The 16,978-nt window shown below is 36.6% G+C and overlaps 1 protein-coding gene across 5 annotated transcripts in view; it reads right to left on the bottom strand.

The window, feature by feature from the left end:
* Window positions 1-210: 210 nt before the first annotated feature.
* Window positions 211-16,978, bottom strand: part of PDE10A (phosphodiesterase 10A) — a 169,170-nt gene continuing 152,402 nt past the window's right edge. For all 5 annotated transcript variants that reach the window (XM_064708656.1, XM_064708652.1, XM_064708654.1 and 2 more), the window contains exons 18-22: window positions 14,181-14,353; window positions 12,981-13,092; window positions 11,113-11,193; window positions 8,972-9,060; window positions 211-4,694 (exon numbers count right to left, since the gene is read on the bottom strand). In XM_064708656.1, the coding sequence (XP_064564726.1) occupies window positions 4,577-4,694; window positions 8,972-9,060; window positions 11,113-11,193; window positions 12,981-13,092; window positions 14,181-14,353 (573 nt within the window). In that variant the 3' untranslated portion in view covers window positions 211-4,576. The remainder of the gene's footprint in view (window positions 4,695-8,971; window positions 9,061-11,112; window positions 11,194-12,980; window positions 13,093-14,180; window positions 14,354-16,978) is intronic.

The raw sequence follows: 16,978 nt of genomic DNA, 5'->3' as shown, positions 1-16,978 counted from the left end.
GAAAAATAATATTAAAAAACTCTGTATTCAGTAATATTCACACCAAAGTATATGTATAGATATATCCATTAAAATTATGAACATTTCTAAATATATTTTATGTATCATACATATATTTATATGTATAATTACATATCCACAGAAGTCGTCTTGCTGTGCTAAAGCCAGCAGTAAAAGCAAAAACAGGTTTCACAATAGGACACCCATATATGCATATGTACTGGCTGTTTGGTTTGTGAATTTATTTACAACTTAACTATATCATAATAAATGCTTACTGTTCTATTGTACAAACGTAATAGTAAAGGTTTAGGTTTGTTTTTTAAATACAAAGACTGCAAATGAATACATGAAAAAAATTACACACCATGTACAGTATTTATAATTTATAAATGCAAAGTTAAGACCTCTTTAAATTATTGCACTTGCATATTTTTACAAAGATAGTTTATATGTATCATATATATATATATATGTGTGTGTGTAAATATATATATATATAAAACAAATTTTTCAGCTCACTAAATGTAGTAAAGTTGAATGTTGTTACCTTGAAGTTCTGTCTTCTCCACATTACAGCCCAACCTGAATTTGGAATATTTATGAAACTACTCTACAAATCAGTTTGATCTACCCTAGAAAGCAGTCCATTATTTTAGGTTTATTTGACAGAGTATACACCCGTATTACAATCGAGCACAGTTTTTGGTCAGAAAGCAAACAAAAGTTATGATGTGCCTTTGCTAGATTGGGATATAGAACCTAAAGTTTGAACATTAACTTCTTTGTAGTAGTGTGCAGAAAGCCTTTTTTGTGTTTCGAATTAATAAATTAATTGTTCCACTTCACAGAACTGGTCCAATATCACAGTGTTTGAGGCAAATGCATTATTTCAAGAGGGTCATGATTGATTTGAGCATCTAATAATCTCTATTTTTTAACATGAACAGTGCTTTTTGCTACTCCTACAATTTTAACACTATATGCTCTAAGTGCAGTCACAGCAAACTGATCACACTGTTTCAAGTTTACACAGGAAAAAATCTGTGTCACATAAAAAGATGAATTCCAGTCTGCATGTCCTCTCCAATTCAATATGCTTGATCATATACTCCAGCTAAAAACCCTGTTTCATTTCTCTAATGATTACTTACAGAAAAAAAATTACTGCCATGAGTCAAATCATTACAGTAGAGTGTTGCAAAATCATGCAAAATTAATAAATTAATTGTAACAATGGAATTTGTCATGTTGTAATAAAATATGCAACATCTCACATGAGCATCATGCTATGTCAACTATTTTTCTCACTTAGCGCATACCTTTCAGGCACATTTTCATAATACACTAGAAATGCTCAGTTACAGCTTCAAACAGTATTTTTACCTTTACTTGATGTAGGAGGGAAAAGCAGCTGGAATTATTACCAAGAAAAATGGAATTCTAAGAATATAAAATCTAACACTTCTAGGAAAGGAAAGATCTGTTAAGCTTTTTATACATTCTTTTGGGCAAGATGAGTTTTAGTAGGATAAAAATGCAAGGAGGAGTGACTTTTGATAATTTAACTTAATGAGTCAGATGTCTTACAAACCTAGATGTCTTAATAAACTGTGAGTTTGAGTCCAGAACTTTGAACAATTAAATCTCAAGATGTCTTTGATTCATCAAATTCAAATGCAGCTCTAAAGTTCTAACTTTTGGTGGATTTGACTTTGGAAGTGCAGGTACAAGTATTTTTTTTCCAAATATTTACACATACAAATCTGTACTCTGTAAATGCTAAGACAGACTACATTTGCTTAAATAAATCAGCTCATCATGACTATGTTTTTGGTCTAGGTCATAACAAGGAGTAATATTTTCCCATTACCTTTCTCCTTTTACACACCAGGAAATCAAACCAAATCACAGCCACTGGAGCCAATTTTTAAAAATTCTAATAGAAATTATACTATAGCAAACATATTTTATGTGGTTTGGATAGCTCTATGTTAGAAACAGTTGCTGATTCACTTGTGACATTAATAAAACAACTTGGCGCCAATTTGACAAATCTGCCAGGGAAACACGTCCTCTATCAGTACTTACAAACTTCAAAACATAACAGTGTGTGATACTCCCAAACATTTTTAATGGTAGGAAACAGAACTAGTGAAGTTATCTTTACTGTCAGTGAGTAAAAGATGAGTGGAAATCTTTCCATACACACAGATCTAGTGTGATAAGGAATACTTTTGCAGTGCTTTTAAATCAGCATTTTTAAATGGAAAGAAAAAAAAAAAAGGAAAATAATGGAAAATATATTTAATGCAAATATGCTTAAGTAAACATACTTAACCTGCAAAGAAAAATATTCCATCCAGTTGCTGAGGAATCTGAATTTCAAAGACCATTTCTGTAGTCACCATAGATTTAGATAATTTCCGTGTAAATAAGGAATCATGGATTCTGTCTCAAAAGTACTCTTATTGGACAAAAGGGTGCATCTGCATTATTTAGCTGAAACAGAATGGCTAAGGAGTAAAGTAGAGGACACAGCATGAGATATTTTTCATTCTGCTTTGCTGTAATTGTTTCCTGCCATGTTTTCCTTCTTTTGTTTTTGCTTTTTTCCAATTCCAAATCAGTTTGCTGTGATTACCAAAGAATTTCTGCACTTAGAATTGGTAAGGCAAGCTAAAAAAAAAAAAAAAAAAAAATTATGGGGCTGTTGCTAGGTAACATGCATCACACAAATAAGATAACTTCATACTGAATTCTCAGCCTGTGGGATCTCTATGTACAGCAAAGGCTTAGGTGCATTTATACATTATGCGACTACGGATCACGCACTGTACACATAAACAGATACTGGCATGTGCTCGACCATAACAGAAGGCAAAACTCAAGAGGCCAAGTTGTTCACATGAAACCCAAAAGCTGGCATGCCTATTAGAGCAATAGAGCCCAAAAGACAGGAGATGGAAAAAGAAAAGCCGTGTTCTGTCTTTAGGTCACTACTGTTACAATTGCGTTGCAGTTACACAATGGCCATGTTATCATGGAACCTCCACAAGAGTGCATTATCTGTGAAAAAGCACATAATGCAGTATAGGCTGTATGTGAAAGGTATGCAAAGACTGTGTTTTCACCTACTGTGTGGATCACTATGAATATTTTTTTTTTCTCATAACTTCTAAGAGAAAGACAAAGGCAAATTAAGTGTTGTGAAACATATTCTGTACAATTGCACTAAATTTAAAAGAGTGGCATTACATGTAAGTCTGTGCATAAGTTTGTAAGGCTGAGGCCTAAGTCAGCACAGAACTGTAAACACACCATTTAGTGTACTTTTCGTCAGTCAGCTATTCTTTCACTAAGAAAGGCATTTCTAAACTTTGAAATTTCTCTAACTAGGGGAAAAAAACAGACAAATGGAGAAGTTTCCTAATTTCACTCATCTTGGGATGGGGGGAAAAAAGCAGTTGAAGACATGCAGAGTTACTGTGCAACACAAAAGCTAGTCAATACAAAAAACATTTTTGATTTATTGTGATGGTACCACAATCCCTCTCATCAGACCTGACTTTTCTGACAAGCCTTTTCTTCCCAGCAGATAGCATACTTCAGGTACGTCTCCAATACCTTTTAAAATACAGCTCAGCAGGTAGAAATAAAAATGATGACTTTACTTAACTGTGAGCTAGGCAAGGAAATCTTTGCTGTCACATTTAAATTTAATCCAATATTTCTGTCACTATGGATACAAAAACTCCAAACTGAAACTCCCTCTTATATCAGGGATAATTAACCAGTACTTCCAGTGTTTTAAGGAAGGAGTTGCCTAGTTTTAAAAAACATCCCAAAGAACAAAGCACCATCACTAGTTCTATCAACATTTCCCTTGTGAGTGACAGACAACTGGCATCATGATGCTTAATGAAGTACTTTAAAACTTTAACCTGAATGTTGGTTTTCCTTTAGTTTGCAGCAAGAGAATTCACTGTAACCTAAGCATAAATTATAGTCTCCAAGGATTCTGCTGGAGTTCAAACTGATTACAAGTAGATCACACATAAACATTCACAATAGCAATGGGTATATTGTTCTATTTATAGCCAAGAACTCCCAAGTGACACTGGTGTTAAAGCCAGCCACAGTACGGTATAATAAAAGTACCATTGAAACCCTTACTAGAAAGATACAATTTAGAAGTACCCCATAAGATTCCCCCCCACCCCCATCAGTTTTAAATTAAGGCCTCAGCAATGTAGCCCATGAGATAAGGCCAGTCTTTTATATTCACAAGTTGTAAGTTCTCTTTTGATAGCTGACTCCAAAACATCTGGGTTGTTATTTTCCCTCTGCTTACATTGTGTCACTGGTGTAGGTCAGGAGATTGGCTGCCAGAGTCATTTAGTTGAGGTAACTCCATGGGTGTTACCTTCCCAGGCAGGTCTACTTCTTAGCATTTTGCAGCTTTCCTTTTTCCTTTTTTTTTTTTTCTTTTTCAAATAAAAATGAAACAAAACAAAAAACAATCCCCAAAACAAGAAGGGGTGCTTTTCAGGTTAAAGCAATCTGTTGCTGCTGTTCAGTCATCAATCTTCACAGGAAGAGAATCTGAGGTCCCAGGAGCAAGGGATTGAGAAGAAATCCATATAGAGGCTTCCTCACCTCTCGTTACTTTCTCCCATTGGTTAAGATTGTCCCTGGAGATGCAAAAAATTGAAGGTAAGATACTGCTCATAAGTTGACTGGGATTTACTTCTTCCTCACAATAATGTCTGCTGCACTCTACTCTGAGATTTATATTTATGTAAGTATATTTATATTAGTACCTGTATGTCATCAAGCTTTTATCATCTACGCATTATTTCAGCCTTCAGCTATCCCATTCTGTAATTCTATATGACTCATATCCATGTCAACTCTATCCTAGCCTACAGTACACCTTCCTTCCCTAAGGCGAGCCCTGAAGCGAGAGGTTACCACCTGCTTCCAGGACAAATTTATAGCCCTCATGGCTGCAGGAAAGCCCAGCTGTGACCCAAGAGACACAAAACTGCACTCTGGAGCACAGGAGCAGATTAAGCTTTCTGAAACTCCTGCAAAAGGGCTGCCTGACAGTATATAAAATGTTGCATACCAGGATCATAGTATCAATTTTCAACTACTATTGTGATAATCATATTAGCAGTATGCTACATTTAAAGGGTACCCCTTCTTTGAGATATAAATGTATTTTAGTGCCTCATAGCCTGGCCAATCCTTAAATTCACGATTCTGTTCATAAGCCACAAAATTATGAGAAATGAAGCTGGTAATGTTCTAATGATCTGAAGGGGGTAAAAACCCATAGTCTTGCTGTGCACCAGTACCACTCTAGTGATTGGGAAGTCTGTGTTGATGACAGGCCTTGCAATCAATGGCCAAAGCTCAGCATTCAGTCTTCAAACACAGACAGAAAGAGAGCAAACTCAAATGTTTCACCTTCATCCTGTCAGAAACAGGATGGCAACAGTACTAAGGTCTCCCATGGTATGTCACACCATGACATTACATCGGAATTTCTGTGGCAGAGCTCTTCTGATTTTTATGTCATAGCCTTGTCAAACATTTGCTAAAACAGCAAATAATCTGAAAGCACAGCATACAAGTAAGAGGAGAAAATGAGAAAATGTTCCACTTTCTGGGTTGGTGGAAGGCATGATCTGATGAAGTCTACCAAAGAAGGCTGGTGCCCTCTAGGGTAACCCCTGCATCATTTTCTGCAGGAAAATGCTCTGCCAGTGCTTCAGGCCAACTGCAAGTTATGAAGCCAGCATTAATACGGCATTGAGCCTCAGCTAATATAATCAGGCACTAAGGATGAGAAAAATGAAGCATCACTATTTCTGTCTCCTTCTTGGACCTGGGAAAGTAATGAGAATTGCAGCCAAAATATTTTCACTAAGAATTGAGAGACCCAAAAGCACAAGCAAAACAGTTTCAAATTATATGGTCTGAAATAAAGGGTGGAAAAAAAAAAAATCACTTCATCCTCCAAATAAATACACTACCATGTATTTACACTTTTGTAGACCTACTGAGTACATGGCTAATACATGTAACACAGGTAGTCTAATAGCTTTGATCTACACAGCATGACAAGGAAAACATTTAAAAATATGGAAAAAATTACCAGACATGAAAACCTTCTAGACTACCTTACTTTATGGAAAACCAGTGCTGAATTCTTTTTTTCTTTTTTTGGTAAGGTATTGATAATATGATTCATTTGCCTTTGAGCTCTCAATGAAGCCCTGGCTCCTAATGTCTGTAATAAATGCCCAGAGGTTCTAAAAATAAAAGCCTTGATGCTGACATGCTGCCTTGGCTGCTTTTGCTGCTATTATTTGCAGCTGGTGTCTGAGTTTCAAAGAACACAAGGACACAGCAGCTTAAATATTGTGTTCAAGAATGAGCCCTGCTGGTGAAGAGGTGATATGAAAATTGGTTCAGTCAGCAACTCAGGAAACACCAAAAAAAATGAGGCTGTTTCACTCTTATCACACCAAATAACAGTTACTCATCAAAAATAAAGGAAAAACAAAAATGTAGAGCAAAATCAGTGATTTTAAACATGCTGGAAAATTCTAGACCCTGCAATAACATCAATTTTTTTTTTCTGCCTGTGCACCTGAAGTTAAATCTGTGTTCTGACTTCCTGTTCTCCCTCTCCAAGTCTTAACCCTCAAACTTCCTCTTCATTCTCTTCAAATAAAAAGCAGAGGATAATTTCAAGGTTAAGACAAAACTACCAAACTGCTCCTCAGAAGACTTTATGCCAGGGTGTGGATTTTCAAGAAGCTCTTTAGTCCTGCAGAGGCGTTATCTACTCAACTATGTTTCAGTTTTGCATTCGCACCATCTAAACTAAACAATGCACAACAGCAAGACAGGGAGCTGTCTGTCCAGAGCTCTATCCAGTGTGCAGACTGTGCCAGTGTAGCTTTCAGAAGTACCATTATAACAATTTGAACTACAAATAACAAACAATTTCTGGAATATAAAAACCATCATATAATCTCTGCCAGGAGTCTGACTGCTTCTACTTCAGACATCACATCTTCTACAGAGAAACCAACTCTTGAAAAGACATTCATGCTTGACCTTCAGAATTAGGGAGACCCTTTATCTAGAGCAGGTGCTTACATGGGTGTTTGATATCCACAATTCAACTTTAAATACCCTCATCTGAGTTCTAAAAGATGAAACAACAATTAGAACAGGCCAATTTTGCAAATAAGCCTCATTGGGATATCCACATGGCCAGAAATCCAAAGATATGTATCTTCCAAGATTGCTGTTCCTGTTAAAGATACTGTGCAGTTTTAAACACTCCACCTAGCCTCTCTAAGGCCCAGTTTCCATTAAGTGTTATAAAAATTTGATTTTGATCAAGTCTTTACTCAGAAGGTGGTGAGGCACTGGAACAACTTGCCCAGAGAAGATGGGGATGACAAATCCCTGGAAGTGTTCAGGGCCAGGCTGGATGAAGCTCTGGGCCCTGCTCTAGCAGAAGATGTCCATTCCCACAGAGGAGAGACTGAACTAGATGACCTCTTCCAAGGCATCTTCTAACCCAAACCATTTTGAGAGTCTATAATTTTCTTGGATAAACCAAATGCATTATTTAGTCTCTCTCTGCTAAGATCTCAAATCATTCCTTCAGCTCTTTACATTCTCTGGTTTGTTCATGTCTTTATCTACTCTCCTTAAAGCATAGATACTAAACAAAATTCCAGCTGTAGCCCCATTCACATAAAAACTACAGAGGTATAGTTTCCAATCCTCCTGAATATTCCTTCCACATCCACCTAAGGGTTGCATAGCCATGCCCAGCAAAGGTACTTTAGTGGCAGATGACTCTAATGATGGCTCCTAGATACTCACTCCTCTCATAAGGTGGTCCTCTCTAACAATGACACAGACTTACATATTCTTCTCACAGCTATATGAAAAAGTGTTTGGGCGTGAATGAAATTGTTTTGCTAACTACTACATTAATTCAAGGCATTTGTCTGTTACTTAACAGAAATAATTTAGTCCACAAGATCCACAAAAGGAGGTCATAGAGACAAAGAAAAAGTTCAATGTAAGATAGAATTTAGGGACCACAACATAACAAAAAATATGAGAAAATACTAGTAAGAGCATAAAAAACTAGACCTTTAAGCACTCGATACGACTAGAGATGGCAGACATTTTATGAAACAACTGGGGTTTTCTAGAAAATATGGATTAACCAGAAAATTTTCATGAAGAATTCATTGGTTTCAGCAAACTTTTTGTCAGGACAGATTGCTAAGGCCCAGGATATAATTACTGGACAGAACTACCTACAAAGCAATCCACCATCATTCAAGTGGAGAAGAAGCCAACACATAAAAGACTCTTGCCTCTTTTCCAGGACAACCCAAGCACCACACCCACTGTGTTATAGGAGAAAGTTACATCCGCTTCTCCCATACCCCAGTGTTACCACTCCTATGCTCTCAACTGCTAAATATTTTCTGGATATTTCTTTTTCTGGTTTTTAATAGAAATTACCTGATATGAAATAAAAACCACACACTAAACACACATTTTTTAAGTAAAGAGAATACTGGCCAATTTTTATTGTGGAAACCACATTGAAGTAAAAAGGACAGAGGGAAATTACACTGAGCCAGAGCAGACAGGGATGCACAAACACTGAACTGTTTCTCTCTAAATGCTTTTGGCATCTAACACATTTTAATCAGCTGTGTCTGTAGATCTACAGTAGATAGTCCCTGACAGCAGTTACCACCTCTGGGTTTCTGAGTAGATTGATGTGACGTGATGTGTATCCCTGTTAATATTCATGCAAATTCTAAAATTAAAAATCTGTATTCCCAGACAAACTTGCAAAGCACTCTTGCTTTGTCCTAGACCAAGGTATCAGCTATGCACATTTACTCACCTGCATGCTCGGAGTAGTGGCCCAGTTGGAGGAAAGATCTGTGCAAGGGTGGTGTAACATGGGATGGCTACAGCATTGTAGAACCCAATCTATGAAAAACAAGAAATAAAAAAAATAGTTTAATTGTTGCCAAACTACCATACTGGAAGCTAACAGCTAACAGCTCAAAGCTCTTTACTTAATTACTACTCGTATTAGTTATTCACACTTCTGCATCTCCCTTTAACATCCAAATGCTTTAAAATAAGCAGCAACAGTGAAATCTTTGGTAATTACAAGCTGCTTACATGCCTTTCTTTTATGACTGATATGGCTGCTTCAGGTAAGGTTTTCCACAGAACCTTTTATTATTCAATTGATTCATTTCTTTTGTTCAGGATATGTCTACCTGTTTGGTGTCAGTAGTAGCAGGAAGTAGGTTTCTGCAAACATTATTCATGTGATGATTTTATTTTTTAAAAAGGGAAGGTTGTGCCGCATTCACAAAACATGGTCAGATTATGGATTGTTCTGATGTCCTGCAGGATATGCTTGCACAGCTCAATGTACTAAAATGCTGTGGGCTTTGCACATTTGTGAATGGCATACAGTGTGATCAATGATTGGTTTGCAGTTGGTTCTCATGTACGCAGTTCAATAACACATTTTTACCATTGTCATATTTAGGGAAAACCAAATAAGCACATTTTTAATCGTATCTGACTCAGAGACTTAGGGGCCTGCGACAGCTATGATGTCACAGCTGAATTGTCATGACATTGCAAAATTTTTAGAAAATGTTACTTACATATTATCAAGGATGACAGATTGCATTCAGAATCATTATAACATCCCTCATTTATCCCAGACCCTTATGATAGTTACAATAGTGTACTATGAGCCCTTCTTTGGGCGGAATTTTTAAATGCCTTTTAGTGAAATACTATGTGTTGTACCATGACTAAAGCATTTGATAATATCTCTTTTTATAATAGTCCAAACTTTGATCCTTATTCAGAAATTGAAGAGCAACTCTTGCTTTCATCAACACAAAGATTCATGCCATACTGCTATGTAACCAAGTCTTCTGTGTACTTTAAATAAAAATAAGATTTATTTTCTGAGCTGTGAAGCCAGATGAAGTACTTACAGGGATGAAGTACTTACAGTGCAACCAACAGAAAGAAACTGCAGCTGGCTAGAAGGCAAGGCTACATACAGATGGGATGTCTGCTCATCCACACTATTTCATATACTGCCTCATTTTCTTCCCATTTGTCTTGGATTTTTTCTTTTCTTCTCGTTTGCTAATTTTTAGGGGGAACTATTTTATTTCAGTGGAAAAAGATTACTCTGTAATTGTCAACAACTAAAATAGGACGCTAGATGCAGTCACCCTGTAGACCTTCTGGCTCAATGAAAATCACAGAATCAAAGAACACGATGAGTTGGAAGGGACCCTCAAGGACCACTGAGTCCAGCTCTGCATAGGCCCATCCCCAAGAGTCACACCATTGTCCAAATATTTCTTGAACTCTGTCAGGCTGGTGCTGTGACCACTTTCTTGGGGAGCCTGCTCCAGTGCCCAACTACCCTCTGTGTACAGAACCTTTTCCTAATATCACACCTAAACCTCCTTGACGCACATTCAGGCCACTCCCTTGTGCCCTGCCCGGTCATTTCAAAGAAAAGATCAGGGCTGGATCATCCTCTCCCCATTCCCCTCATGAGGAAGTTGTGACTGCTGTGAGGTCTCCCCTCAGTCTCCTCTTCTCCAGGCTGAACAGACCCAGTGATCTCAGCTGCCTTTCATGAGGCTTCCCCTCCAAGCCCTTCACCATCATTCTTACCCTTCTTGGGACACTAGCTAAGGGCTGAAACAACCACTTACTAAGATAAAAAGCATTATTGATACTTGTAAAAATTCAAGGTGATTGTGGTCATAGCTACAGCTACAAGTACAAAGAAAGGAAAATGTGATGACAGCGAAGAACACATTGTCATGTAACCAAAATCTGAAAAAAAAGTTTTCCACTGCTACTTTAAAAATAACATCAAATTCAGCAGTGTGAACAACCCAGTTTCAAAAGCAATAATCACTAATATATGAAATGCTTTTTTCCATGTATAAACAAGTACCATTTTACTGAGAGAGTTCATACCTGACCCTGAGGGACTTCATCTTTCTTATCTCTGTCCATCATAGGAATAGGTTGAATACCTGTTTTCTTCATTTCATCGCCCTGGAGAAAAGTAGAGAGAGAGAGAGAGAGATTAAGAAAACAAAAACAACACTATTGAGACCTGAATTTATTTCCATCTTCTATTCTATGTCAATCTAAAAATCCAGAATTTAAAATAATGTGTGGTATCACTCTGAGGCAATCTCAGAAAAATGCACAAGGAGAGGCTCATTTTGTACATTCACCTAAGTGATAATGCAAACAGCAGATGCTGTTAGTCAATGTACACACATTTTCCTTATTTGCAAGTGTGCCTCCATAATAAAAAGCAACTGGAAGACTAAACCAAAAGAAATCTTTCTATTCTTCTCTATCTGCTCAGTTAGCCTCATCTTTCAAAATATCTGTTTAAAGCACCATAATAGAATGACCAGTAGAACACAACTCAACCATCCAAGGAAAAGCTGAGTAAACCAGATGAATTTACAGTGTAGCCTCTTTGTGATTTTTTTTCTTTTATTTTTATATATATATATTTATATATATATACACACACACACGTATATATCAACATCTATTTTTATTAACTCATCCTTGGATTACAAAAAATTAACATCTGGACAGGCACAATTATGTCCATAATTCCATCTTTACTATTTTTGAGTATGGAAAATCAGTTTTAGCCTTCCTTTTCCGCTGAGTTCACAAGATTTGCATTCGAAAGCAAGTTGATAAGCAAAAAAGTTGAGTATGTAATCAGTGAGGCATGTCAACATTATACCTCCATTCTACCACTCATAAGAACACGCACTTTCCAGTGCAGGCATTTCAGACAGTGAGTGCTGAACTAGATCTTTGAGCTTACACAGTCAGCATTTTTCAAAAATTTTGTTGTAGTCTGAGCTGTTTACAATTAAGAGAACAAGAACAAGTGAAAATGAAATACACCGAAAGAAGCTCACATCGGGAATTTCATAATGAACATGCATCAGGCAGGGTAACAATCTCCACACTAAATGCATGCTACACCAATTTCACAGGCCTGGTTTCTATTTCATGCCTGTGTAAACCAGAAATAAGCCCACTGAACACTGCAAGATTCCACAGGGCACACAAAAGAAAGAAAAACACTTTATTGTACACATGTGCAACAGCAGTCCTGAAAATACAGCTGTATCTCCAAAAGTTGCATAACTCCACTAGGTGCAATGTATTCCTTATCCCCAGAGCAGTCACTTCCACTTAAAAATTAAACAATTAACATATTTACACCTCTGCATATGACATGTGAGAGACTGCATATTTATTTATGAACATGATTACATTACTACAACCTAATTCCTTGTTTCAAGTCTCAGTACATAGTAATTGCAGAACAAATTTCGATGTATTAAAGACCCAGCTCTCTCTGAGACACTCTTGTTGAGCTGGCTCACAGAGGAGACCTAAAACTTTAATGGTTTTCATATTTACTTTAGCATTTTCTGTCCTCACACTATAGCTTTATAAGTATGTTTCAAGGCAGCTGACCTGGAGGCTGGTTTCATATTTTGCATTTACAAAAATTACAGTGAGTTACTTCTTCTATGTTCTATTGCTTGATCACTTTATGTTAGGACATACTTTCTACATTATCTTGAACAAAGAGAAAAAACACTGCCTGAAAATTAGGTAGCTAACTCAGCTCTTTAAATAACTTCAGAGTAAGCAACAAACACACACATGCACCAGTGAAGTCTCTTCAAAACAAGCACACCAAGATGTTGATTGAAAAATACTTATAGTTGGGTTTTTCCTTCATGGATGCTTCTGTTTAAAAGGAGAGTAAACAAGAGAATCACACATACCTCAGCCCAGAACTCTGCATATATATCATTGGCTGTCAGTCTGGTAACTGGCCACAACTTTGTTACAGAACACAGATCACAAGCTGTCATCATCAGGCCAATCACTCTATCTCTAAAATAGAATAAAACAACATTAAATTATAAGTTTTGTAAAGAATTAATGATTGCTCTGCAAAGTTTTTATTTGCCCTTCTATGAATTTTCTGCCACCTATTGTTTCTTCCTCATTTGTTTGATTCTTTGATAAGGCACAGCACAGACTGTTCACTGTATATCTTGTTGTATTCCCTACATTGTTTGCAGAGTTCATTGACCATCCTCTACACAATCACATCCATAGACCAGAGCACAGGATGCCTGCCTCTTAAAACATTCACATGCCCCTCTATAATTATCTAAATATGCAGTACAAGGGTATAAAAAGAAAGATGACATATCTTATTGCTGCATTTCTTTGTTCTTTAAAGCAAGGAGAAAAAAGCTCCTAAAAAGACAAAAGAGTATTTCTGAGTCTGTCTCAAGGCGCTTTCATTGGTTTGTTGGAATGAATTCAAACTCTGACAGAACAAGAACCCAATGCATAACTCTGTTCTGTATGCTGACAAACCTGTTCACAGTGTAACTGGACAACATCAGGAACGGAACAAAATTATCAGAACAAGGCACACACATAAAAAAAAATCCTATTTAACCAATTTTATAGCACAAATCTATGTTTTGTGAATCTAAGTTTTATAAAGAAAACTGGCAATTTAATTTAAAGTCATTTGCTTTCACCCAATGGAGAAATTGAGATGGCCCTTAATGACACCTGCATCTTTGTTAATAATGCCTATTCCATGTGAAAAAGCATAGAGCTTGCCAACCTGCATGCCAGTGTGATGGCAGTCATTAAAACTGTCTATACATTATACAGACAAATATACCAGAGGAAATACAGAAATACACAGTATAATCAATCAATAAATGCAAGTGCACTTCCCCTAAGTTAAGATAAAGAAGTCATCAGCCATGCAAGGGCTAATGCAAATATAAAGCAATGGCAATTACTGTTACTTATGTATGATTTTACACACTGTTGGTCTTCAAGAACACATATGTAAGAAAATTACCATTTAGAGGTAATTCTTTTTTTAAAAAAATAAGGTTTCTCTTTCCAGACTAATTCCATAGGGATCTACTACTGGTTTGGTGCTTTACCTGTGTGTTTGGTTCTTAAGGTTTAATGCTCCTGTCTGATGCAGCTCTTCAAGTTGCTTTCTGTTTCCAAAATATAGGGCAAGGTCTGTGGCGATGATGGCTTTCCGGATGATCTCAAGAACTTGCTCATATTCGCTGGAGCTCAGATTGGAGAAGACATTGTGCCCTTCCAGCTATGAAAAAGTAAAAAACCAATAAAAAGCACAAGCTCTAATTCTGAGATGATTTCAGTCTTTGCTTCACCAGACAGGTTACAACGGTTTTACAGCCCAGTGATAAGTTTTGTTGCAAATTCAAATGTTAATAGCCTGAAATTCCCATTTTTATTCTTCTTTTGTAAACATTGTCATGAAAAAAAACTATGACTAAGCCACCAATTTGTTTTTGGGACTGCTCCTTCTGAAGACTCAAAGTATTACTAGAGAAAAATTATTGCAATATTTTTATTTGATTTAAAATCACTATAGACACTACACTTCCAGACGGTGTTAACTTGGAAATGTGTGACTCAGTTCTGATCCAAAGTCTGCACAGTCAAGTTGGTAAACTGAGTACCTGATTCACTTAAGCATAGTTTTGATACATGGATAAAGGAACACTCAAGTTAAAAATACAAAATCACTTTATTTTCAAAAAGATTTTGTTTTTCATTTTTGTTTTAATGCTCCAAATGAAATGGTCCTGAAATCACTGCATTCACTGACATAATTTCCTATATAAAGTTAATTATTTTAACGTATATGAACATTTAGAGGAAAAAGCTGCTTTGTTCAACCTTAAGTTGAATGACTCATAAACTAAAGACAATGGTTTCTGCTATGGAGGCTCTGGTGATTGAAAGTGACCATCACTTTTCAATTTCCACAAGGTTTACTGTGCGTTTAACGGACAATATGCACGCATTGTGATCACTCATGAAGTTATATCACATTTTGAAAAGTCAACACTATCTACTGTCTCTAAGATTTGGAAAACAACTTGTCAAAAGTCTTCCTACTGTTGAAAGGAGGCAGACAAAAAGAAAGTATGAGCTAGCCATGTCAAGGTGTGCACATTCAGAAAAAAAAAATCATTAAAAGATATCAAATGCAGAAGTGTTTTGACATTTAATTGGCATTTGGGCTGAAGCTCAAAAAGTTTCCCTGACTTTTGTCAAGCATTTACATAATTTGCTCAAAATAAATCCTCTGCAGTACAAATAGGCTTGGTTTCTCTCACCATCCATAACATAAGCATCATTTTCCAGTAGTTTTACTTAGACAAGTAGATTTATTGTGAATAATGAATAGAAAATACAATCCATCTATGCTCCTTTGACAGATTCCTAAGTCATAGAACATTACATTAAAAAAAAAAATTCTGAACATTTTAGTCCATCATCAGCACTTTGGGACCAAAAAATTACTACTGCTAGTTCCCACAATTTAGGGTTTTGTGGATCCTTTACTCCCCAGCCTTGCTGTCTAATTCCTGGCTATTTGTCCTAATATTTAAATTATTCAGCATTCTAGTCTTGGGCTATAGAAGCTGCACTCTCAGAAAGACCACTGTGACAACTTCTATTCAGAGTACTCAAAGAGAACTGATTCTATAAAGTGCTGACAGAAGCTGACACTTATGAGTTTGTGTCACTTAGGCTTCTGAGTAGTACATACAAAGTACAACTCCAAAGGTTTTGTTCTTTGCCTGCTGAGCCACAGCTAGTGACTTGAATCCTGTGTCCTAAGTGTGGTGTACACTCAAACTGCAGGTGGATGAGCAAAGCAGCTCTAAAGTTTCAAGCAGTTAAAAGTACTGCAGGTTACTAATGCAAAATTAAAACTCAGATAAGCCAGATAAAGATCTTGGCGGCTGATTTGGATTTATTTCCATGAGTCCGTGAGTTCAATAAAACTTTTTCTTTCAAACAAGGTCCAGCAAGTCCAGAAGGCTGCTCTGGCCTGCCTTTGCTGCTGATTATCAGCCATGGGTGCTTTCAGCAGCTGGTGTCATGAATCCACTCTACAGCCCTGGCCACCTCTCCTTGTTCCCTCATTCCCATTGATGGCAAATGTAGAAGGTGCCAGGGAAGCAAAAGGGTTCCCTGCCTTCATGGCAAATGGGATTTTCATAGATTATAAATTTCTGCCAGAAAAAAATGCAAAATGGTTGGGACAGTGAAGTGTTAATGACTGAGGAACATGCTCACATTTTCACACAAAGAATGAACACCACACATCTAATGCCATACCACCAGTGAAGGATTCAATTACACCCTCCTACATGAAGGAGTATTCAGAGATAAAGCTTCCATTCTGTGATTAAATGCATATGATACCTAAAACCGTAATCATAAGATGTGATTCTGAATACAAGATAGCATATGTATTTTTCCTAATAGGTGATTATGTATTTAAGAAAATATCTTACCCTGAAAAACCAGAAAGAAAGAAAGATTAACAACTAATCAGTGGCACAGTAGCAAGGTTAGGCTGCAATTTGAGTATTCATGGAAAACTAAAACTAGTGAGCACAAATATGCTATGGACTGGCAGTGGTTTCACAGCTAAGAGTTCTCACTCTTCTAATTGAGAATTATAAAAATTTCACTCATGAGAAAATATGTGTGTGTCAGTAGCACACCTGTATCTTCCCAATGAGTGTCTGCATGTTTTCTTGCAGGTTTTTCTTCATTAATCATAAAGACACATGACCTCATACTTGGAACTCTACCTTGTACTAGGAATTCTCTTTCACAGAATATTACCTGACTCTGTTTTTTTTTTTTTTTTTTTCAAATTGGCAAGTAACAAATAAGC

This window comes from Zonotrichia leucophrys, chromosome 3, assembly GCF_028769735.1.
Source record: "Zonotrichia leucophrys gambelii isolate GWCS_2022_RI chromosome 3, RI_Zleu_2.0, whole genome shotgun sequence".
NCBI lineage: Eukaryota > Metazoa > Chordata > Aves > Passeriformes > Passerellidae > Zonotrichia > Zonotrichia leucophrys.
Note: the sequence above shows the minus strand (reverse complement) of the source record. Positions and strands in the feature narration are given on the sequence as shown.